Raw genomic sequence first — 27,007 nt, forward strand, 5'->3', positions numbered from 1 at the left:
TAAAACTAGAGCTTAACCTAACCCAGTTTGTGTATTATCCACTACTAAACTATTCCAGCTTAAAATTCTGTGTTGAGGCGTTACTTACAAATATTATGATAAGTTATTATTTGGCTAGCGTCTGGATGTGTACAGCAATTAAGACCATTAAAGATTAATTTTTAATAAAAGACTGCAAAATTAAACAGTGTAACAAATGTCAAAAATATAGTATTTTACCGAATGTAACCAAATTAACGCCTTTAGTGCGAAGCAATAAAGTAACACGACAATTTGTTTAATCTTTGGTGTCCCGAAACATAATTAAAGAAAAAACGTAAGTCGTTAAGTCAAACAGACTTCGAACTTAATCAGAAAGTAATTAAAATTTATTCATTTGGTTACCCAATTTGATCAGTGTCTACTTCAATGTCAAAGAAAACTAAAATCTATTAAAGATTTAGTTAAACACTAAAAGACTTGAACAACTTTAAGAAACGACTAACAAATAAATCAGAGCTTAAAATATTCACTATTGAATCTTAGCAGTAAATCACACCGCAGCACCTCAGGAACTCCTATTACCATTCACACCGCCCTTTCTAATCCCGCCGGATTACAATCTCGAGACGGTCCGGGAATAATTACTTACCTACTCATCTCTGCACTCGGTCAAATAAAACTTGGATAAAGGGTTATCACAGAACTCCCAAATTAACCAATGTTTTAATAATGATTCATTTTGCACGCACCGACGCCTCCCGCTTTTTACACTTTTATTTTTGATATGGCAATAAAATTAATCGACCGTTAGCCAAATTGGAACATCGGTTCCATTTATAAAATTAAAATTGTAACAGATTATTTTTTTCGACTCGTACATTTGAATAAATAGATTGGGTTATGGATAAAGTGAGTACAAAAATTATGGCAGCACAAGGGGAATTCGTGACGAGTGGCAATTGGAAACTGTACTGACAGGGTGATTAATCAGCAGGTCCCACTTAACCCTACCACTGTTCAGACCTCCTCTTGCCATCAGTCAATTCATTAAGCTAACAAAGTACTACCGGTAATGACTTTCACAACGAACCGAGCACTTCAATACTACAGCTTAGATTAGAGAACACTTAGACCTTTTCAATTCTATACATTTCAAATTAGGATCAATTTACTCCCGAATACAGTATTAAATACGAACTGCTGAAATATTAAAATGTGCCGAAGTACAAATCTACTAACTGTAGAAATATGAAAATCAGATCACGTATATACTCTTACATTAACATTTAAATATGCAAGGTAATAGAAAAAAATACATCCATTTTATTTTGTCGTGCAGGATAAAGGCAACAATTTTTAACAACTTTAATTAGCGATAAACTATACTAATAACAACGAGTAATAAATTGGAATACTGACTGTTCAAAATGAGTTCGTCTAATTTACGCATAAGTTTAGTGAAGCCTAACAAACTAATAGCTCTCAAAAACATCAACTTTCCAAATTATCGGTAATTGAAAGTAGCAAGGTGAAACCCGCCTGAACCAATTTTAAATTAACTAACATCAATAACAATCATCAATTTGAGTGAAGAAGTCTAATTAAAGAAGCCGTTACAAGTTACCTCCATAAATCTGAACAGGAAACAATACAGGCTATCCATTACGTAGGCCCGTGTTCACCAATATTCCAATGAGGAAAGTTAGGGGCCGTCCGTCTCTACAAATATAGTTTTTTAATGACTGCACGGGCCACTTACTAATTTGTTATCTCCAACTTAGGGCCAACTTCACTCTTATAAATCAAGTTTAAGTGCAAGAATTTAATATTGCCGTGATATATGATATTGCTGCATCGATGTAGGTAACTAATTGGATCGCCGTGCCCAGGGAAACCCTAATTTATATAATTTAGTTCTCAAACAACTGGGGCGGAAAAATTGTATTACGATTTTATTCGTTTGTTATTCTAATATCCTTTGGATTTTATTTCATTACCTTTCCTCGAATCTCTCTTTGAATTACTCGAGGACTACGATTTTTATTTTTTATGAATCTCATAATCGTTAAACACGTTAGCGATCCGCTTTGTTTTGAAATTAAATCGAATCTCGAGAGGTCTATAATTTACCAAATCCTGGGGGACCGAATACGTATAACGGTATGTAATAATAATTATAGCGGCGACAGAAAACAGCGTCGACGACAATGGGGTATTATTCAAAATTGTCCTTTATTGTTTCGCATAAAACATGTTCGCGGTGACAACGGCGTGTCGCGTGCCTATTTGTTTCATGTTCTACACCAAATTATGCAGATAAGCGAATGAATGGTGGAAACTTAGTCGTAGACTGATGCAAATTAACTCTACCATCCTTCTATTCGACGCTTTTCATCAGCTCCACAAAGTTTGAAACAGATACGACTACGTACTGCGTTATCCGGAATTGTTAATCCCAATTATCGAGTAAGTTGTTGAACGTTGGTATTTGATTTCTAAGCAATTATTGGCGCGGTTCAGACGAAACTTGTACGCGACCACAGCGGTTAATAGAAAGTCCATTAAGTACTACATTTCTGGTTATTAGATTGGGTACTTTCCTTGAAAGGGTGGTACGGAGGTCTTAATAGAAAATAAATAATTACACACAGAACGATCGAATTCATAATTAAAATTATAACTTCAGAACAAGGAGTGATGAGAAAATGTTGACTTTCCATTTTACTTGAGGACACTTTACCGCAGCGCTGGACTTTTGCCGTCCTCCTGTAGAAAATTATTGGTAGCTCGATTAGAGCCAATATTATTAGAAAACTTTCTAGAGTTTGAAATGGATTTGACAATATGACATTTATCGCAATGTAACTTTGAAATCTTAGGAATGCAATAAACTCTATGACTTTCCAATCACTTTTACAATAATTTCTTTATTTTTGTGCGATAATAATGCTGCATTCAAAGTGTAAGAGTAACATACAAGTGTTAATGAACATTAAGTTAGGTAACACGTCATAACTTTTTGACTGAGTCTCTAGAGTAGTTTGAACTAATTACATCTTAAAATGTTTCCTGCAAAAGTTTAAGTTAAACATTAAAACTGAGTTTTACCTTCACATTGACTAAATAAGCGGGATTATTTAACAGTGTTCACTGTTCACGCTTACTTACATTTATTGATTTTAAAGAAGTAAATGTGAAGCATACATAATTTGAATACGACTTTGAACATAAGATGATCTTTTTAAATCTATGCCTTAAAAAGTATAAAATCCATAAGCCTTGCTTTGATACTAAACGATAACAATTGGACTCTTATTTATACAGTTTAAATTAGGGAAAGCGAAATTTCTTTGGACATAAGATATTAAGTTGTAATAACTTTTTTTGAGTAAAACAAGAAAACTTATCATACAATCATTATAAACTCGACCTATAATTTATTTTAAAATTAAATCATAACTATTCGTCGAAAAATGTCCGCCAAGGATATTTCACGAAAGTTATTTAAAATTTCTTAGTAGTGTAGTGGCACGAGGGTCTCGAGCGTCACTTGACTTATGACACATCGACAGGCCAAGTTTATTCAACGGACCGCTTCGAAGACACCGCACAAAATACAAGAGTAGACTACATACTACATTTTTTGTGATTTATTTTTAACAAAATAGTTCTGCTTTTTGTGAACTAAGTTTGATTTGAAGCATTAAATATTGTCGCATTCAAAATTAATTAACTCTACAGATAAACCTAGCATTTATAACTGATTACCGGAGTACCGGAGGATTTACCGGACTGATCAAAAATATAAATATCTTATAAGCTTAACTCTTAACTAACATAAAGTTTTTAGACCCAAAACACATTGACAAGGCGAATAGGACTTCAAACCGATTTTAAAACATGGTACGCTGTCAATAAAACAGGCAAAATAATAAAAATTAAAATAAGAAGTGTATCTAAGAAAAAAAATATCAGTCTTAAATTCGGCTACTCGACTCTTGTCTATGTTCCCGCATTGTTTGCTAACGAAGCGTCGCCGTCGCCGAGAGCCCTACACTTTAAACCATCAACGGTGTACAGCTCCTTCGGAAAATATTGCCCTAGCTTTTTATCCTCTTGTTTGAATAATGGCTGTAAACGTACTTGCCCGCCATTTGAGCAAGGTGTCAGGAAAACAGCCCGAGTTCGAACCACTAACAGTACTCGGTACTTGTTTACACAACCCGTCAACTTTTGGCGGTTCACAAGTGTTTTCCAACAGTTACTGGCGAAATGTAATGTAAGCACTCCGATAGATAGTGCTCAAAATGGTTTGCGTTCGTTGGTTTTGCCAATTTTGAGCGGGTGTAGGCGTTATTGAATAGTGCGATAGAAAACAGCTTACAACTATTATTTTTAACTGTACGGCATAGCAAGGAAAACACATTTGAAGTTCACATACGCTAAAAAACAAAACAACTGGGAAGATGTGGTAAACGTTAAAGGACATCGATGATAATGTTGATGAACCTTTCAAATTAATATATTATAAAAACGAATTAATTAACTAGAAAAAAGTGACTTCAAGTTTTTCTTTTGAAAAGTTTTTGGAACGGTTTAATATATTTTATATTATATCTTATTTACTCATTTTTTGTCCTCAGTGACGTCACTGGAAGGTGACATCGTGAACCTGACGAAGGTGACGAGGTCGGAGATGGGTGCGTACCTCTGCATCGCGGCCAACGGTGTGCCGCCATCCGTCAGCAAAAGAATAATGCTCCATGTACATTGTAAGTAACTATTTATAATATTTAAGTCGTATCTGCTTTCGTAATAAAGACTTCGAACAAAAACTAAAGGTATTATAACCATGCAATATATTTTATTTTAATTTTCGTAGCACAAATTGACAAGACACCTCACTTAACTAACCTACACATTTATTTGATGGTATTCGGGTTTTCCGTACTTCAACTATTTTAACACAAGAATATCAAAAATTATAAAGGATAATATAAATAGTAAAAAATATTTATTTGTGTCCTTAATTGCGTGATTTAAAATGACTCTTTCAACAAAAAAAATCGGTAATTCTGATAATATAGAAAAAGTAAATGCTTAATATCACAATATTTTTCGTCTATTTCTCATTGAAATGTCCTTATTATACTTCAAATATTAATAATTAAAATCAAAAACAATTAAATACTTGTAAAACTCTATTTACTACTATAAAAATAAAGTAAAGCCATCAGATTTTTTATAGAGCGTAAGATCGAAGTAGCGGTAGACAAGAGCTTACTTGTTAAGTGTTAAGTTTCCTGTTTCAAGTATACCATACTTTACCTGTGTTTGTTTTAAACCGAAGCTATATACCTGGTTTAGTAGGTAGTGCAGTTCATTTTACTATTATTGTGGATTATTTTTATTTTATCGGACGCTTAGTGGTCAAACTAGTATTGAAGTTGTTCAAGTTTAACACAATGATCTTAATATGACAGCAGGGAACTGACTTTTAACATGCCCTTATAATGCATTTAATTTAATATTGAACATTGAACAAACCTTTAATTTTCCGTTTGAAAATATTAGAAGCCCTGTAAATAATATCGCTTCACATGTCAAAAATTAGAGTCAGATTCTGCGATAGACTGAGAACAGTTACTAGGCGCACCGAACTATTTATACATATCTACCTAGATATACATAAAAAAATAATGCCGTAAAAAATAACCCACAGCACATTCTCGTCAACCGCAAACAAGAAACCACATCCAAATCACTTAAGTAGTTGTCGAGATTACCGCGACACGCAGACGCAGGGCCTTTTGTACTACACCACCTATGTCTCGTCGCTCCCACACAGTTACGGCTAGACGTTCTAAGAGCACTGGATAATGCGCCTACTAAGTACACCTATTGACAATACACACTAACGTTTGTGGAGTGACATAGTGATCGCATCGTGTGCTGGAGAGAATCGCGTATTAACATAACCTAGTGAATGACAGACATATTCTATGGTATTATAGGTAGATAGAAAAGTCTTTTACTTTCTACCTTTAAATTATTAGTACTATTTCAGAGGTGTTAAAAAAGATCGTTAAAATTGAATTATAAAGACGAAGATTCAATAAATCGAGTTATCATTAATGAAAGTACCTTCAAATATTTCTTATTCAGCCGAATCACCAATATCACAAAAAAGTTTTTAACAAATTTCTCAGCGAACGCAAAAGCCGAATCGGCTCGATTACGAATTCACGACATGTATCAATTCAATCATCGATAAAGTCTACTCACCTGCGTAAAGCACGAGCAAAAAGCGTTACGTTACGAACTCACTTATCAGCCGATCGCGCCTAATTTATAACCGGAGTTATTCAATGCTCGGTTAGTGGGTGAAGTCGAACACGGCGGCCCCCGGCTCGAACACGTAAGCAATTGGGAGATTTTCCTGTTATCACGTATCATCTTTGGTGCGTGTCTTGCATCCGAATTACAACGCCGCGCCGCCGTACAAAGTTACTGCCCCGTTGACTATTGGATTTTAGTTTTAGTGCCGTTTTCAATTATAGATGAAATCGTCTGATAAATTTGAGTTACAATATTTTGCGACGCGTGTACTATTATTACGTTGTAGACTGTGTATAATGTTCATTATTGTTGTATTAGTCGGTGTTGTTGTGAAGTTTAAAGCGCTTTTGTATAAAACAATGAGGAAAATAATTTAGAAGTATCGTAGCAACTGATGCTTCGTAGCTTCTACGGCGTAGCAGACATACTGCGCGACGTTCGCTGGAATTCTACAAATGCTTTATTCATCGCAAAGAACATTTTGTAATCGTAGAGGAACTGACTCTACGGATCTGCATTTCAGTAACAAAATGAATGCCGTAATTTCTGATTTTATATTTCTGTTTTTAAAGAAGATAGCTTACAAATTGAAATCGACTGAGTTTCGAAAATAAAACATTGTAAAGAATATTACGTAGGTATACAAAGCCTCTCACGCGTGCTAACATCAACATTAGACTCCAACAATACAATACAGAAAAAATCTTTATGGCTGCTCGATGCAGCACTCAGACAAATTAATCTCCTATCTGTCGGATCAACCGGTCGCATTCGCACGCAGATCGTGAAATCAGTGCTGAAATTATAGTATATATATAGCTCGCATACGAGCATATCCATTTGCATGGATAGTGTTATGCACAATATGCACCCGGGAATTGCCCCTGATCAGTTCATGAATCTGAAAACCCGATGACAGTGTAACTATTTTGTATGACATACTACGTATGATTTCTTCTATTGACATTTTATTTAGAAAACTTAGAATATTATTTTGTATGTTCTTATTTTCTTCAATGTCTAATGTATGCAATGTTTGATGATTAAATTACTTGTGTTTTATTGTTAACTGCCAATTTGTATCGAACTGTATTATTTAATGCTATCTGATTTCAAAAAAATACTTTTTTTCGAGTGTTTATGAAAATCTAGTATTCATATGAATCAGCAACTATTTGTCTTTAAAGATCCCTCAAGTGAATTAAAAATCTATAGCAAAATGAGCCTTAAAATAAAAAAAATATTCGTGCGCTCGTTGATTGACATATGTATTTGTTTAATTATATTGTTATATTATGAAACCCTTTTGTAAAATGAACGTTGATGGATCGTTGTAGATACGTCAGTTATCTTTGTTCCACGAAAATGGGATGTGTTAAATATTTTATTCGTTTTGGTTTTATTTATTTAATGGAACGCGTAGGTGGGTTGTATTTTTGTGATAGCAAAGTAAGTACTCGGAATACTTTTTATTTGTTGTTAAAATTGAACAGAGTAATCAATTTGGCCAAATACCTAGAGTATTTTCTGGAGATATTATATAGAGTAATTTCTGGAGAAATTAAGCAACAAATTGCTGAAAATAATATTATATTATTAATTTCAGCAATTTGTTGCTTAATTTTATGTTGTATTCTAAACAACACCAGTTGAAAACAGCAAAGAGCGACATCGAACAAATAAGGTATTCTAACCTTTAATTTTCAATCGCGTTTAAGACCCGTTACATTATAATATTATGTTTACAAGTCGCGAGAGTTTAAAATCGTTAAAGAGTGACATGTTCTTTCCATTAAAAAGTGTGCAGACACACGTACACTAGTAAAGTAACTTAGATAGTATTAAATGAAATCTTAAATCTGTCATTATCTTGTCGTGAAACTCATCATGCTCGCACTGAGTACAAAAATGCATGCGAATATAAAATAATAATGGTGCACAGTCTGGCTCCGTCCTGTTTTACTTCAGTGTCGCCAATAAAAGTTTTTCGTCCGGTTAGCGGAGCGTCGGACGCTCGAACGCGTTGTCCACTAGGTATTTGCATTTTGTTATTGGCAGTTCCGATGTAAACACTCCACTGATTGGATACTATATTTATACAAGGCACGCACAAACTAAATAACTTCACGGTTCGTACAAATCATAAAAGAATTTCCAGCTGATATTTCGTATCTTCATTCCGCGCCAGCAATGAAAGCCTCGTATACGGCAGATAAAATATTAAGTAATCCTAAAACAGGGTTCACATATCACCTTATAAATATGCGTTCCAGATACTTGACATTTCATATCTCACATCTATAAAACAAATAAGAGCTAACGTCGCGCTTCACGACAACCGAGGGAAATTCACTTCATAGGAAACGCAATTTGAAGCGAACAAACAAACTACTGCCGTCTGAAACCCTTCCACTCAGTTTAATTACTTCACAAAGAATGCGTCGCGTTCGCTCGATGAGGAGACAAAATTAACGCTCTCAAATATTTAATTTAAATTTCCTCCCCCCGAAAACGAATGATAACAGTGGGTCGGGCGGACTTGCGGCCGCCGCGGTATGTACATAAAAACACTTTTTTAGAGCACCAGAAGTGAAGCAATTCATTCGTAACAGTAAGTGCTACGTAACGCGATGAGTTTCTTTTAGTTGATTCACTGGAGCTGGAAGACGGCAAATTGAGTTTAGAGAAAAAGAAACACGCCAAACGAAGTGAACAAATCGCGATCAATTTGCAAGGAGAATCCAACAGTTAAGGATAATTAATTTTAGGATATATATTTTCTGTAGTGTTCGCTGTGAGAGCTCGCCGAGATTTATGACTCGTCGCTGCGCTAAGATAGTGTAGCAAACGTCGTTTGTTTAAAAGGATTGTTAGGTTAAAACTGCACCTTACGAAATTCCAAAGTCAACTAAAACAGGTAATAGCTACAAAACGCCAAGAAATCCGAAAACGGCGAAAGCGTGTGCGCCGCTCGGTTAATCAAACTGTCACTTCAAGAATTCCGCGCGGAATCCTTCCCGAGAAAACTCCCCTAACTTTTGATTGCTGCGAAAATTCCTATCTACTTATACAGTTAGAGATTGCTTAATCACGTTCTTTAAGTTATATACTGCGCTCTAAGCGAGAACACACGTAATAATTTAACGTCATAAAATATTCCACCCCTTAAGCCTTAACTCTTATAAAATACAAGTGAATAAAACGCAATTGCAATTAGATTAACATCTCGACGGTTCATTATTCCGCTTTATTTAATAAGCAAAAGGCTACCCTCGTTGCCCCTCGGAGTTATTAATTAGAACAAAAATTCTGATCGTTCAGATTTTGTTCGCTAAATTGGCCACTCAAACTCGTAAAAGCCGTCCAAAGGAACTTAACGACGGTCAAAGAGAATAACCGCAAATAAGCTCCGATCTAAGGTCGTGGAAGAAAATTCCGTTTTCCTTAATTCACCCTAAATAGACTTTTGGGGATGCTGGTGCGATTGTTTACATTTGTGAAATAATCCGTTCGCTTTAAGAACAACTTGACGGTTCGTTTCGATGTTTTAGTGTTTCCGTGTCTTAGTGAATCACGACCTTTGTTAATTGTGAAATACCGCCGCATTCTGTAGACGCCTTTTCTTGTACTTACAGCAATCTCTGTTTCGGAACGTTAAAATCTTGAATCAGGTTTTATTAAAACCTTTTATTACAGCAACTGAATAAGATCTGTTGTTTATCCACTTACTAATTATACTACTACGAATGTAAAAATCATATGAACAACACACAATTATGCACAGTGCACATGGAACATAACAAATTACCTTTAAAACAATAAAGCTGTACGCTTAGTTTATTTAATCTCTTGTCGTCGAGCAACACAAATGAAAACAGGATCATATATTTCCACCGCACTTCTTTTCGTAGGCGCAGCTTAGTAGCAAAGCTAAGAATGCTGGCATACCGAAAGTTCCATAACACACGAATGCACCGCACCAAAAACTCACGTTTGCCTTTTCATACATTGTGCAATGTACGAACTCAACCGTCTGCAACACGAGTTTAATTGCGTACAAACATCTAGTCCGTTAAATAGTTAATACAAACAGGAGCATGCAGCGAACTGGGATGATATTCAAGTGTAAACACCTGACAGACGCAGCGGAGTTTTACTAGAGTGAACCAAAGTGGTGGAGCGACGGTGAGCAAATATGTGTGATGCGCGGGAGACTAGCTGTGACGACGCTCGCGTTTCGTTGCGCACTGTCAACACAGCACTGAGCTAATCATTTGGAACACGGTTGTGATAAACTTGCTGGAACTACGCTTTTTAAAGTATCGGTTTTCGGTCTAGTTCGTTTTAAGAATCTGTGACGTCGATACGCTTAGGTCGCTCCGTAGCTCGTAATTATTTTGTACAACTTATTTGGCTACCTGCTGCTATGTATCTTGATTAAAATACGAACTTTTTATATATGTCTTTAAATTAGTTTCCAAAGCTTTGCTTTTAGAATTGCAAAGCAGTTTTTAAAAGAGCATAAAAATAATCTCACATAATTTATTCAAAAACTACCGGCCCTTTACGTTTCTCCATAACTTTGTGCGAACAACAAACAACGATCCATAGTTACAACAATTTACGTTTATGATTGTAGTAGGATGTATCATTGAATCCATGCCAACATTAAACAAATTTAAATGGAAACACAACACATTATGAATGTGAACAATCCAGGGCTCGTTGATCGAACGTAATCAGTAACACTCCAAATACACATTAACAAAATTCATAATTCATGCGAAACAGATTAGCGGGCATCATGTGTTGCACATCCATACTTTCATACCAGTTTATACTATTTATACTAAACTAATGATAATACTTATTTTAAATGTGATGGTCTGTCTGATACGTTTTCAGTGCTAAACAACGTAACCCATTTTCCTGAAACTTAAAATGGACGTAGTTGGAGATCTGAAGAACCACATAATGTTTTTTAATTTTTCAATACTAATTATTAAACCCGCACTTGGCCAGCGCGGTGGCCTCCTCCCACAATATGGGAGGAGACCATTGCCCAGTAGTAAGACAGTGGTGGGTTATTTTTTTTATTATTATTATATTTAGACCAAATTACACGCGAAGCCGTGCAGACTCGTTATACCATACTTTTTGTACTAATATTATGAAAGCGAGACATTTTTTCTCCTAGCCTGTTACGCTGCATAGCCCTTAAACCGATTACCATGTGGGAGTGTGGTTATAGGTTACTTAGCATTCAAAAGTCAATTCAATTTTGGCCTAAATAATATCGGGGCGAAGCCACATGGACCATCATGCTATGACCAATAGGAGCAGAGTACCAGTAAAAAATGTTATAACGGGGAACATTTTGACCCATTCTCTCTTATATGACGCAAGCGAAGTTGCGTGGGTCAGCTAGTTTTAATAAAAGTGCTGCTAACTAATATTGCACAAGTTATCGTGCAATAAATTAGCAGTTGTATTACTAGCGCAGCGGTCACACCGCAAATAATAATGTGACGCTCCGACGCTCTGATGCAGGTGACTAAACGTACGGTGTGTTTTAGGCTTGAACGGTTACTGTTGGTTATTGTTTGGTTATTTGTAATTGTGGGTTTAGGCACCAGTTAACACAATTAGGTTTACTCTTTATTGCAAAACTATTTTAACGTATTCAATGCTGAAACATTTTAATGCATGTCCAATGACAGACTTGCCATATTGCGATACTGCTTTCTTAAACGTTCGTTTTCAATCTGTAATCTGTAATCTGTAATCTGTAATCTGTAATAAAATTATAAAGCTGAAGAGTTTGTTTGTTTGTTTGTTTGTTTGAACGCGCTAATCTCAAGAACTACTGGTCCGATTTGAAAAATTATTTCATTGTTAGATAGTCCATTTATCGAGGAAGGCTTTAGACTATATATCATCACGCTACGACTAATAGGAGCAGAGTACCAGTAAATAATGTTACAAAAACGGGGGAAATTATGACCCATTCTCTCTGATGTGACGCTAGCGAAGTTGCGCGGGTCAGCTAGTCTGTAATAAAATGTTTACTTACAGACGTGGTAAAGCGGATATTACAATTCATAAGTGTGGAATATAGAATGGAATATACACTTTCCAGTAAAAAATCCTTAAAAAGTGCGAATCAGATGATGTCATTATCAACATTGAAAATGTCGTCATTTGCTTCTTTGATTCCACCTATCTGGTACTTTTTTATGTTTTATTTAAGAATAACTCCTGCACTAAGAATCGCAGGGACTTTTACAAATATACAAACAACAGACACATACAACCAGAACCGTAACAACAATTTGTGGATCGCACAAATAATTGTTCCGTGTAGAAATCGAACTGAATCGAAATTAATGGATAATATCTGTTGGCCAAGTACTACTTGGCAAACGTCATGACCTGATAATTATAATGAGGTACTTCAGTGTCGATTTGAACGAGGTTATCACGGCTATATGATAGCATTATTGTCCATCTGTTCATCATACAGCCAAGGCTGCCAGTTTGCCATAGGAACTAATTGTTCAGCACATTTTTAATGACAAATTCTCGATACTTGTTAGTACCGTCTGTAGAGAATCGCGCTACCGTGGTTACTACCTACCTACTAGTGAGTTTAACATTTAAAATTACTTGAAGAAAATATAGTTCTTGTAATTTCCGCTAGGGGGCACTGACCAGTTTTTCTTACAAAGAAGGCAGAGCCCAAAGAACTACCCAAAGAACTGTAGACAACCGACCTGTCATCGAGAAATTTTATATGAAAATCTGATCAGCGCCTCTGACGGGTGTCGTAGAAAATATTTAGGCAGTACATTCTAAACGTCAAAATTTCGATACTCGGACGTACCGACTGTACAGAATCGCCTTACAGTACAGTACAGTTAGTTTTTTCATTCATTACATACAATAGCAGTTAAATATCAGCTCTTGGAACCCGAAACCTCAGCGCAGTAGTCACACTAACTACCAATGCACCACAACAGCTGTCACATGCCAGTATTATACAAAATGTGAATACGAGAAATGTGTTACGTTGCAAGCGATATTGTAACAATTTGTCACAATTAATACGCGATTGTAATTTATGAGCTGACACGCTAATGCTGGAGCTACGTTACAACTGAAACTGTTATGTAGGTTTATTAGTCTGATGACATAAGAGCCGGTGTACATGAGCTCTTTAGCGATTATCATATGGAGCTTGATTTTTGAATAACGGTTACAAACTTTCGATTTTATTCTTCCGACTCCGTACTCCTTTTTTTACGGTCCGACATTCGACTGACATAGTCTGAGTTTGATTCGTGGTCATTCTTAATTAATTATTTGGTAAACAAACCAAGCAGCTTAGTTCGTAACCCTTAATGTTGCTAAGAATTTCCTTTTAATAATCAAAATGCATATTACTTACATTACAACACAAAATACATTCTAACCAGAATAAACGGTTAGACTGCACCGCGTATATGCATTCCACGCCAAATGCAAAGGCTTGTGTGCCTATTTATAAACGCAAAGCGAAAATAGAATGCAATATTAACAAAAATGTTACAAACCGGCCGCTAGGGGGCGTACATGGCACAGGCATTTTAATCTGTACCAAATGAAATACTGCAGTAAGTTATGAAAGTACAAATTAATCAAATAAAACGGTAGTTGGGATTACACACATTAGTTGTTAAAAGTCTCTATGTCTTTCAATAGGACTGATGTATGTATATCTGCGATAAAAAGTGCAGTTGATGAGACATTTATTAGTGGAAGAATATGGATAAAGAAATAGCTGTATTATTTCAGTATTTACTATACATTTATTGTGCAATCTTTATTCTTCTATTATTAAATTCTTATGAAAAAAATTGCGCTAGAAATTGTGCCGTAAGTAATTTATTTTTAAATTTATTTATTTAGTTTTGTGACGAGGGGGTTAAGATTTGTATATTATTTATGACTAGCTGACCCGTGCGGCTCCGCTCGCGTGAATTTCGTACTGTTGCTTATTCGTTTGAGCACGTGAATTGCGAAGCACTCGATACACCTACACATAAAAATGCTAACAACTCTTTTGTCATCTAATGGTTATTTACGAAAGGGACCCGAAGGGCACACAATGTGACACAGGCTCAGGCAGGCCTGATTTCCTGTGGTTACCTTCTTTTCCGCTCTCGTCCGTATCCGTAGCAGTTTACAGTGTAAAATATAATACCTTATTATAGACTGACCATTGCTTACCCGTCTGGATTCAGAATATTATTACAGGTACAGACAGACCTATCTGCGCCGGAGCTCTTCACACGCGTAATAATGTATATTTGCGATGATACGTCCGAAACCGCGTAACCCGTAATTATTTTTTATATATCATCCGTTGTTTATTTTTTAAAACTTACCACATAGTCTGTTTCATAGCTATCCAATTTATTTCCTTAATGCTACCAATTAATTTGGTTACGTGTTACGAACTACAACGTCATCTGTTAGTTGCGGCGAACAACGACAACAAACGAAATTACTCGGTTTGCCATCTAGGATATATATATCCCGACCACACCGGACCCACGTTAACCAACATTTTTGTGTAATATATAATACAACATTTATGTTTGATAATCTTATAAATGTATAGCATGTTTCAAAAGTATTTTTTTTTACAATAAAGCCATCAAAATAAATTAATTAGAAAAAACATGCTTTGTTCCGGACTATAACGCCATCTATTGGTTGGTGCGAACAACAGGTATCGATACGGCAGGCGCCGCGTTAACTATGCGAATGTTGTAAAATGAATTGCAACGCCATCTATGGTCTCTATAGGGAAACGCAGGTTCAAACGATTTCTACGTATTTTTTTCAATTATCTAAAAATCTTTGAAATTTTATGCTATAAAAAGTATCCTAGAAGTTGCTCCACTACTTATTCTATGCATATACCAAATTTCAGTGCATTATATCTAGTAGTTTTTACGTGATAGCGACACATACAGACGGAGGACAGACAGACAGACAGACAGACAGAAAAGAAAATTATAAATTGCAGATTCGGTATCAGTATCCGTTACTAAACATCCCCCATTGGTTTTTTTTTAAATATATTCAATGTACAGAATTGACCTCTCTACAGATTTATTATAAGTATAGATAAGATTGGTATTGTAGGTTCACTAACCAATGCGTTGAAGTATACACAACAATGTTACATCATTCAAACAAGAGTGGCATTAAAACAGTTCGGTGTGACGACCTCTAAGTGCAATGCTACGCTCAAATACTACAAATCTAAAAGCACCTTTACACTTTATATTTACTTTTATTCTCGCTTTGAAACCTTTGCAAACTTGCAAAATTGAATTAGTTTAAAACTTACAAAAATGTAAATTCTACTAACTCAACTTAAAATCATAAAGCAAACCGTTTGTCTAGACTGTGAGAAAAGTTATCATTTTTATTAATGCTCACTATTTACACTGACTTAATATTTTCAAAAGACAATTTTGTTACGATAAATAATAACGTGATAAGACCTTTTACAAATGAGTCTATAATAAATTTCGTGTTTATTTGCTTATTCATATTTTTCTATTTTTACTTGTAAAGTTTGGACTCGTTTGTTTGAATTTATTTTAGTAGATTAACTGACGCCTGAATTGTTTGACTTTTTATAAAAATACACTGTTTATTACACCCAAATGGTGGCAAAATAGATTATGTTTATTGAAATAGAAGCTATTCTCTAGGGTTTTATGTTTAGGTAAAAACAATAAGTTACAACGGGATAAACAAACAGCAAGATACAGGCATGCACTTCAAAAGAAAGTTACTTTTTTATAGAGATATGATGGGTTCGCAGTCTTCTTAGCATAATACCTATCTATAGAAATACTCATAAATACTCTAGTATTATTTTATCCTTTGTTCACAGTTCATCCGTTGGTACAAGTGCCAAACCAGCTGGTGGGCGCGCCGACGGGCACCGACGTCACGCTACAGTGCCACGTCGAGGCTTCGCCCAAAGCCATCAACTACTGGACAAGAGAAAACGGTGAGACCTCTTCATAAGATCTGCCACCCTAGTACTCCAAGCCAGCCGAAATACATGTTTCTTATTACTGGCGGACATGTCTACATTACTTATTGTATTGAACATGACACAATCTCTCGACTTAATCAGTGATTACAAAAAGTGCTCGTAATTGTCATTAATAATATATCTTTTTATTGTACACAAAGAACCGGTATAAAATACAGAGAGAACTTAAGACTAATTACAATTTTCACAATTGGCGGCCTGATCGCACAAGGCATTAAATGACTTTTACTCCAGTTTATTGTGCCTACTCATTCGCAATTTCAGAAAACGCGCAACAATTTCGAAATACTTATTGAAAATACTCTTATTGTTTCTTGGTTGAACTTTTAAAGCACAAAACCAACTTACAAGAGTAGTTGTTTAAATAAATCTGGTGCTACTTAGTTTTATGGTGTCCGAAGTTGGACGGTCACCAAGAGACTTAGCGCAAAGTACTCGCGACAAAGAAGAATCACTACATCTTAAACTAAGTTTTGTTCTAACGTATAAAGTCTAGGGCAGATAACAAAATGTGTGACGAAAACTGTTAACTTTGTTAATAGTTTGAAGGAATAATTGGGACGAATTTTCACAACTTTATATTTTGTAAATTATGTTTGTATCTTGGGTAGGCATGTAAAATCTTCATTTTTATCATTACTAACCATCAGATGAGATGAGAGAAAATGGCTTATCAATTATTAGATTTAGATTAAACCGTTTGACCAAGGTTGATTAAATTTTAACTGTGTACCTACTAACGTGTCAAATCTACTAACGTATTCAAACGTTTCAACCAAAATAACTAAAACAGTTATAAAAACTGAGTAACACGCTCGTTCATTTATCGGTGGCGGTATCAGTTAACAGCCAGTAATTAGTGTAATCTACGATTGTGTTCAAAAGATGTTTATTACCGAACTCATAAACTCTATTAAGTACTGAGCACGAACCTCAAGAACGGAATAAGCAACTAATTTCATTATTCATAAAGCACATTGAAAGCGTTAAAGCAGTCATTAAACAAGCCGTTATTCATGTTCCTACTATCCTCTTTGACAGGCCACAGGGGCTAGTGCTTGCTTACAAGTTATTGCCTTTTTATGGTCGTATTTAAAAGGAAAAAATATGCGCTTATTTCATGCCCGTTTTTCATTTCGCAAAGATTTATTTTTACTTTGATTATATGCCGCCTATGTTACGGCTTATTAACGACCGCATAATTATAGCGACGATGACAACATAAAATATTGCTGTGTCAGATATTAATAAATGAACACTGTTCATTAACTGCGATTAGTATTTTGTTTTTTCGTGTTTACGATGTTTTAATCCGAAACCGAAGAGGAAAGCTATAGACATTGTGGTCGGTTCCCTTTGATGTTTATTCGTAAATAAATGAAGTAGGAATAAGTATTTAATATTGTAGACCAGCATAGAAAATGCTTTAGCAAATGAGTTCCTTTTTCTATTTAAAGTTTTGAAAGAATTAATAAAAGCATGCGACATAACGTACGTTGCGAGTGAAACTACTATCGACTCTTCAATTCCAACCATTTACATTTACCGCAGATCTGAAATATTGGACACTAAATCTATAGAAAAATGTCTTGTAAAATTCGTCGTACTGAACTGAAATGTAACTTCACAGAATAGGAAAAATTAATAACGTAGAATCTCTAAACTAATGTTGTAGTCAAAACAAAGCGAAGCTATTTGTAAAAATAGCTGCTCCAAAAGCATTTAAGCAATATTAACTCCATTGGTCAACGCAAATAGGCGGCTGTCAAAAGGGAAACTAAATTGGACACTGTGAAATATAACCTGCGAAACACCTATATAAAAACACGTGCTAACTAATACAAATACGGCTCTTAGCCTAACAAAACATCAGAGAGGTCGGGAACTTCATTATTTCTCATTAAAATGACGCCCTCAGGATAAAAGTTGCTTATTTAGTGCTCGGGTGACAGATGGACAAAAGCACTCGTAGACCAACAGAGGGCGATGTGCCAGAGATAAGCTCAATATTTACTTTACGTTTGTTTTACGTATGTAGATGAAGGAAATAAAGATCAAATGCGGGAGATTACGCTGTGACTTTAACAAAACTGACCCAACGGTCGCGCACCGCCGTAAATCGAGCTATTCATAAAACTGACAATGCAGTGCCGGCATTTGTATAATTTCGCTATATCTATAAAACAGAATGCAGCCAATTGACGTTGGGGGCCCGGGAAAACAAATCGTATAATATTAAAAAACTGCAGAGTCTGCTTTCTGCGTAATTCTGAGTTTTTATGGCGTAAAGAGCAGGCGAAAGCAATTGCAATCGTACATACCGAAATACGTTTTAGTGGAAAGCGCCAATTTTCAAGTGGATAATGCGTTGCAACAAACGCCGGGCACGGTCAGCCGACAAGGCCGGCCACTAAAGTCGAGTTAGGAATGGATTTACGGGTTACGGGCCGTCCGGTGGCGAGCTGTGCCGTTGGTCGCCGTCCGGCGCCGTCCGCAGCACCGCCCGCCGCGACATGTGTGAGCAGTCCTCCACCGAATCCTGACAAAACGAACAAAACTTTTTCGCAATGCGGTCTTTAAACTTATATTTTTTTGTCGGTTTAATCGAACAGTTTATGCGCTCGAACGCAAGTGCAACCAGAGTTTGCTAAAGTTAGACGCATTTAAATTGAGATTTCGAAACGGTAATTAAGATATTTTGGCGTACAATGGGGATCTTACGAGTAGTTTGAACTTAGTTTATTGTCGGGACGAATTTAAACCGATTGAATACTATACTACAATTAACTTCGAAGTGCTACGAAATACGGACTAACATTTAGATAACAGGTGTCTCGCCGACGTCCATTAATGTTATCATTATTGACTATATTGCTTTAGATTTTGGTTTGAATATATGCATAAACTTAGCAATCAAAATCTAAAGTATTGTTGCCATGAAATCAGTTCCATGCTAAGATATAAAGAGTCAATATTCGTTGAGCGAGTGTTATACACTGTAATTAAAATAAGCCTACTTTTTGAATAAGATATCTTTTTTGTGTTATGTATTTTTTCTGATTAGACTTATCTCGTAGAGACGCTTTATCCGTAAATCCGTCATTGATATCAAATTCGTAGAAATGAATGCTTATATTCGGCTACTGAATAATTGGTTATACCCTAACCAGGCGGATGCATAGTGCAGGCAGATTTAGATGCAGTTACAAAGGCAACCGAGCTCGCTATTACGCGGTCGGAGCGACCGACCGCGCAAAAAGCGGACCAAATTCTATTACCGCCCGATATGCAACAAAGACCGCTGGCCCGCCCGCTTCAAATTGCTTTAGGCTACAGTCACAATATTTACTCTCACGTACGTACCACAATATTCGTACAAATCTAAATTCAATTCCAAATATTACTCTCCAAAACTAAACCGACTGTGCTTTACTGAACAACTGGATTTAGGCACGGCTTTTACTTTTCATTTTAACTTCAAAAGCGTAGATGCATCACATATTAAAATTCATATTTTGAAATATAGAAACTAATTTTTAACTATGCAAAACATTTTCCAAAAGACCGCTTTTCGGGGTTCTCTTTTGATCTCGTGTCGCACCGTCTCCCTTACGCATTTGCACATTTTAATATTCATTATCGCTTATTAATATTCATTATTTTGATAATATTCAATATTTTTTATGCACGACGATAAAGTGAATTTTATTAGATATTTAAAACGCAAATCGGGTGTTTGTTATACGGTGGCCATATTTTTGTTTGGCGAGGCCATTGTCGTTTCAACTTTGCCTTAAACGCAATAACTTTTTAAACAATTAACACTCAAATGGTAGAGTGACGTACGGCCCACATGTCTGGGCCGTTACTAACAAACAGAGGGGGTAGACGGCTCTTCTGCGGCCCATAAATTGCGGGGACTACAAATTAAATTAGGTAATACACGGGCGTGACGAGATGGGACAAGCGGCGTGCCGGCCGCGCCGGACATGGAATGGGAGTGTCCGCTCTCGCATCCAGGCCTTCCAACAACTTTTTGTTGTAATTTCAATCGGGTTTTATTTAAATAAAATTGCTTAATTTATTGTAACGATGCACAGGTTATTTTTCGATGGTGCTTTCAATGGGACGTATTCAGTTGTCTGTTACAATATGGTTTTATTTTTAACGTCGTAATTTACTTTGCCGCCTACACGATACGATAATATATTACTAGTCATTATTTCATTTATTGACCATTTCCTTGCACAGTCGGGTGTAGGATATAATAAAAACAACTCTTGCACAAACTTATATTGTTATGTTAACATTTTGTTTCACAGACAAATGTAAATAGGAACTATTTTCAATTCATAACTCATACACAAACAAAAAGAAACAATGCCATAAATAACACCACAAACAAAACTATCAATTAATCTTGACCTCGTTTTTTTCCCACCATTGATAAAGTCAATGCGTTCGATTTATCTCTAAATCGGTAATTAATTAATAAAGTTGTCAACAATAAACAAAAGGGGGCGTGGTTGTGGCAGGATTGCGGGGCCGCAAGCCCCTGAGGTGTCAGTTGCATCAAGCGGGCCGCAGATTTGTGGTCAACGGTCCAGCGCCATGCCTGCGTCTCGCGTCACCTCTCGATGTCTTTGGCTTGACCGCATTATTAATGGAGCTTTATTGTGACCGTTGAATTTACAACCAAATCTATTATTGGCGCTTCTTTATCAAGGCATTGATTAATTGAATTTAAACTTATATATCTTTGCAACTGAAAGCAGCGGCCAAATGATAATACAGGTGTTAACCGAAAAAGTTCTTGTACCGATCACAATGAGAAGATTATTTAATTTTGTGTGACTACAAAACAGGCTTAATTTTTAATTAAAATAATTTTTCACAAGAACTTACTCCACAACGGAATAGTCAAATGAGCAGTTGAAATTAAACTTAAGACTGTAGTAATATTAGTTCGGTAATATAGGACATATACTCGCCAGACAGAGATGTTTTGCTCCCATTTAACGGGGGTAGACTTGCTAGGGTGTACTCGTAACTTGTGAACTCAGAGGTACTATAACACTGACTAGATAGCTCTAACGTATTGTCTGCTAGTACGTTCCTTAATACGATATATTTCTTGTCAGTTCGTAAATGCTCACCCGTGATAGCAAACCTCCTTCGTTCTAGAAACTATGATTATTGCTGTAGCTGGCTGTTATGAATTTAGTTCTTTGTTTAAAATTAAAAAACTAAACATTCGGAATTTCAGTTCAAACCTTGTGGGTCCTTGTATGTCGTTCTTGTTAGCACGAGTTCAATTTTAGAAAAAATCACCACGTCTTAAAAGGCATTCCTTGTCCAAATTTAATTTTTGTCGCCTCTATTGTTGCAATGATTATCAGTAAGTCAATCGACTAATGCTGACTAACTAGTCAGGACTACTCAGGACAAGTAAATTAATATCTATACTAATATAATAAAGCTGAAGAGTTTGTTTGTTTGTTTGTTTGATTGTTTGTTTGTTTGTTTGTTTGAACGCGCTAATCTCAGGAACTACTGGTCCGATTTGAAAAATTCTTTCAGTGTTAGATAGCCCATTTATTGAGGAAGGCTATAGGCTATATAACATCACGCTACGGTCATTAGGAGCGGAGTAAAAACGATAAATGTTACAAAAACGGGGAAAACTTTGACCCGTTCTCTTAGGTGACGCAAGCGAAGTTGCGCGGGTCAGCTAGTGTATAGATATAATGCTAAAACGTTTCGCAATTTCAAAATGTGTACTTATATACTGAATAGTCGCATAGTCTTGAAAAACTATAATTTCTAGCTTATAATTATTTTTCTTGACGCCTGTCATTTGCATAAAAAAGGTACAACAAACAGAATATTTCTAAAGATATGCAATCAAAACTCAAACAAGGAAATGAGGCGAGTCTATCAATGTGAGATCAAGCGAAGTCGAGCGAGTGTATTAGTGCGGCGACGACGCCTTATGCCGTGATTAACGATCGCATCAAGACCGACTCACAATATTATATTACCGCCGGCGAACTTCAATTTTGAATGAACTTCGAGACGAATGGGACTTAGGAAACGTTCATATCTGACGGAAGATGCGTCGGGCGTAACTTAATTTGTATGGGTTTCGCACCGACGCATCATCGGTTGAGTGTGAACGGTCGAGTGTTTTTCTATACATTTGTCTGTTCTGGCGTTGCGCGACCGATAATACGCGAGGTATGTTCCGTCAGATATGAACGTTCCCATATAGTTGAGATATTGTTTATATTTTTAGGAAAAGCGCAAAGAATATTATTATAGTTTGTAATTAATAGTGACTTCCTATAGCGCGGTCGGTAGTGTATCCGACTGCTTAACAGGGGGTCCCGGGTTCGGTTTCTAGGACTGTCTAAGTGCTAGAAAGTATTTTTTTTTAAAGTTAGCTTGTTTGAACCAGTGTCTTTAACTATGTTCATGTTTAGTTTCGTCCAAGTTGATTCAGCTGTTAAATGTTAGTTTCGACAATTGTATACATGAACTAAAGAACTAGTTAGTAAATAAAATGATTATTGAACAAACATAAAATTAAAATGATGAAACTACACACTGCCAACTGTAGTCAACGGAGGCAATACTAAACTAAATATTATTATGACAACAAACAAACCAATTACATGCCTAAATTATTTAAAAAGCACATCAATCTGCTATCAAAATGCGATTAAAGTAAATATAAATAGATTATTAAGCTTTAATGTTTATTCACTCGTTAAATAAATAAGCTAAATTAGCAGCATTAAGCTAATGTTATCGAATTTATAAAGGCAATGTTTACACTATTACAGATTTTCCCGTGATGTATGAACACGGATTACGGCCGATTTTGAATTTTATTTAGATAAATTTAGCTGTTTGTTGTTACATAATGTAAGTAGGTATTCAAACGAAATCAAATATTAAATTAGTTTGTTTATTCATCCAACAAACATTCAACAGTTATATTTTAAATCCATAATAATCTTCTCTCTATATAAGCCATTATAAAATATCTCTATAAGCCATTTAAAACGCATAATAATCTTGAACGGATGTCAAATGACCATAATTTACGGTCATAAACAGATTCTACCTCTACCCGTGATTAAAATGCCTATTTCAAATTTAAAATTGCCAGTTAATACGGGTAAGCCATGGCTGGCAATAAAAAATAAAAATCCACCGCAAAATAAAGCGCCACAAGAAGAATGCAAGCAATTTTTAATGTAGAACAAGCATGCCGGCCCCGCCGCAGTAATAATGTAACTGACAACAAATATTCACGAATCGAGTTACGCACACATTGTATACGCAATTGATATCAATTTTATTATATTGAAAATAACTAGTACGACATTCTTGCCCTCACATTTATTTATAGATTACATTTTTCGAGTGACTTATTTTAATAACGAAATAGATCAAGTACATTAGTTCAAAAATGTAGGATTGATATAGTATACCTCCGTTCCGTTTTGTTTCAAAGGAGACTAATTTACGTTTTTATCTTATCACGTTTAAATTACTTCCAATAATAGATATAGAACAAATATTCATGATTTGTGAATACAAAATACTATCGTTCATCCAATTTATAATTCAAAACGTTAGATTGGTTGAGTTTAGTTCGACAAACTGATTGTTTTACTGAATTCATTCAATCTCCAACATGGTATATTTGCACGGATTTAAAAGGTTTTCATTGTTTTGTAGACAAATAGCTAATATTCATAACAATGCGGTACATTTTGATTCACAAACAACCTCGCCCAAACATGATACAGCTACGCACCACTATTAATGGATTAACAATCGCAAAGCGGCAGTTTATCGTTGTAATTACTATTGTTTTGTGAAGCACATTAAGCTTTCCGACTGACAAATTGAACAGGAACGAATAATGTTAACACTTGGCCCCAAAATCAACATTTGCTTGTTGACATTGCAACATGGGATGAAATTGAATATTATTTTAACCGAATGCTGTTCTGTTAGCACATACACACAGGGTAAAGTAGATATACATTATGTGAACATATAGTGTATTGTTCCGCACACGACATGCCGAAACAATATTTCAATTCGATATCGGACGGTCAATGGTCGGAAGTGGGCGAATATAAATGGACGGAAAGGCTTGTGCCTATCGAATAAAGGGCGATGAAACAAATGACTGTATCAACAGAAACGACGACTAGCGTTTTGGAAATAAAATTAATATTTGATGATGCAGACGGTGTACTTAATGGGTGATGAATGGCTTTATCGTTTCCATATATTGATTGTTTTATATTTGCATTATGTTCTACAAAATATTTACTTCTGTACGACTGTGAAAAATGTTGGTAACTTTTCAGGCGAAGATAGTTCAGTAATTACAAGATGTTTTTGAGTGGATTATATTATTGTTTCATTACGATCATATCTATTTCAAGTGTAGAGGAATTAAGATAACAGATCAATTGGAGTGCCAATTTTTTAATGTATCATTTCCAGTAAATAGGTGTAGCTCAGCATAGACTTAAAATTATGAAGCAGGCATTAATATTTATATGACCATATTTTATATTTTGAAACACAATTCATTATCAATTGTTTTGTTTTTTATAATAGGCCTTCACTGAAGAAGACAAAAGAATCTTATGAAGTAGATAGTCATAATCTATGTTTAGCTTTTCGTCGTAGCGTCAAACGCAGGTTTAGCTAGTCATTCAAACATAGCCTTGACACATAAACATCTCAGACAAAATTCAGTTAGTACTTCGCGGGTAACAGAAGCAATAACAATGTCCCATAATACTTAATTCTAAATACTCACAAGCGGTTTCCTTCCAGGCGAGATGATCATAACCAACGACAAATACCAAATGACAGAGATCAACAGTTCGGCGTACAGCGTTCAGATGCGTCTCGTTATACGCAACATTCAGCGCAGTGACCTCGGGGGGTACAAGTGCATATCTAAGAACTCTATAGGCGACGCCGAAGGCAACATTCGGTTATACGGTAAGTGACAAAGGGAGAGTGTGTTCGTGTATTAATTGCGGTCTCGGTGTCTGAAGTTGAATTTGTTTTGAACTGTCGTTGTTGATTTTCTTTGAGAGGAATATATTTTATGATGGAATTAATTGAAACGTCAGATCTAACACAAAAATATTGTATACCTTAACATTTCAGAAAATCTTTTCATGATGGTTTAAGTAATCAAGATTTCATGCATAAATGAACTTTTCACTTATTACGATAAAATAACCATATTTTATTCCAGGATATTCTAGTTTCAAAAAAATATTCTGGAACATCTAAAAAAATTACAAAAGCAATTTTAGAAAAGGCCATAACAATTCATTTCCGCACACAGAAATGGAGTTACCAAACCGCAAGCGCGACGACGAAGATCGGGACTACGCCATCGAGGAGACGAACGACGTGCGCTCCAGTCTTCAAGGTCCTCTCCGGGAAGGAGGGCCTCGTGACGAGGACGCAGGCTTCCTCGGCGGCGGCGGCCCTCCCACTGCCGCCTCTCCCTGCGTCCAACCACACGCAACGTTTTTAATAACAGCCTTAGTACTCGCCGTATGCTAAACTTTCTCCTCCAAGCCATGTGCAAAGTTAAGCCTCAAAGGAGTACCGTGAAAAGGAAATGCCATCAAAAACATTCTGTAAAAACCTCAAGTCTCGCCGTAAAAAGTTGTGAGATCTATATAATACCAAGTCGATTAATCTATTTAGTCTCTACTTAAAGGACCTTCTGTCTTAATTTATTACGTATGTTATTATCATGCCAATTAAAAAAAAAACGTTTAAAACTAATAAATCGACCTGGCCATCGCATGATTTGCGAGACGAGAAGTTAATGCTCCTGAAATGTTAATAGTGAATTTGTGTTTTCTTGCGATGACCAAGTCGATCTATTAGTTTTAAACGTTTTTTTTTTAATTGGCATGATAATAACATACGTAATAAATTAAGACAGAAGGTCCTTTAAGTAGAGACTAAATAGATTAATCGACTTGGTATTATATAGATCTCACAACTTTTTACGGCGAGACTTGAGGTTTTTACAGAATGTTTTTGATGGCATCTCACTTCTTTTTGTAGAGCGAACATAAGTCCAATTTGTATGGAAAGACGTTTTTTTTTCATAATTCAACATATTTTCCTATGGGAATGTTGTTCAGTTTCATGGGCTAAACACCCTTAAGTTATGCCTCATATAGTAGGTACTTATCTACACCTATTTATTTTATTTTCTACAGTAATAATGATTAATTAACTGCAAATGTAACCTTGTAATCCCATACATTTATATAGGATTACAAAGTTATTGTTGCAGTTGATGTATTTAGAAAACTGGACCGAAATTAGAAAATATTGAATTTTTCCCATGATTAAAACACTAAATTCTATTTGTATTCTAAATTTGAAGCTTCTATGTCTGCTAGAAGTACCTTAGACTTTTGATGATCGGTGAGTCAGTGAGTCAGTGAATCAGTGAGTGACAAAATTCAAAACTTTAACAAGTTG

General features: G+C 35.6%; 1 protein-coding gene across 2 annotated transcripts in view; it reads left to right on the top strand.

The window, feature by feature from the left end:
- Window positions 1-26,791, top strand: part of LOC142973567 (lachesin-like) — an 83,650-nt gene extending 56,859 nt beyond the window's left edge. For both annotated transcript variants that reach the window (XM_076115412.1, XM_076115404.1), the window contains 4 exons: window positions 4,626-4,754; window positions 16,277-16,396; window positions 25,316-25,486; window positions 25,842-26,791. In XM_076115412.1, coding sequence (XP_075971527.1) covers window positions 4,626-4,754; window positions 16,277-16,396; window positions 25,316-25,486; window positions 25,842-26,065 — 644 coding nt within the window. In that variant the 3' untranslated portion in view covers window positions 26,066-26,791. The remainder of the gene's footprint in view (window positions 1-4,625; window positions 4,755-16,276; window positions 16,397-25,315; window positions 25,487-25,841) is intronic.
- Window positions 26,792-27,007: the final 216 nt, after the last annotated feature.

The sequence above is a fragment of the Anticarsia gemmatalis genome, chromosome 1 (assembly GCF_050436995.1).
Source record: "Anticarsia gemmatalis isolate Benzon Research Colony breed Stoneville strain chromosome 1, ilAntGemm2 primary, whole genome shotgun sequence".
NCBI classification, from domain to species: domain Eukaryota; kingdom Metazoa; phylum Arthropoda; class Insecta; order Lepidoptera; family Erebidae; genus Anticarsia; species Anticarsia gemmatalis.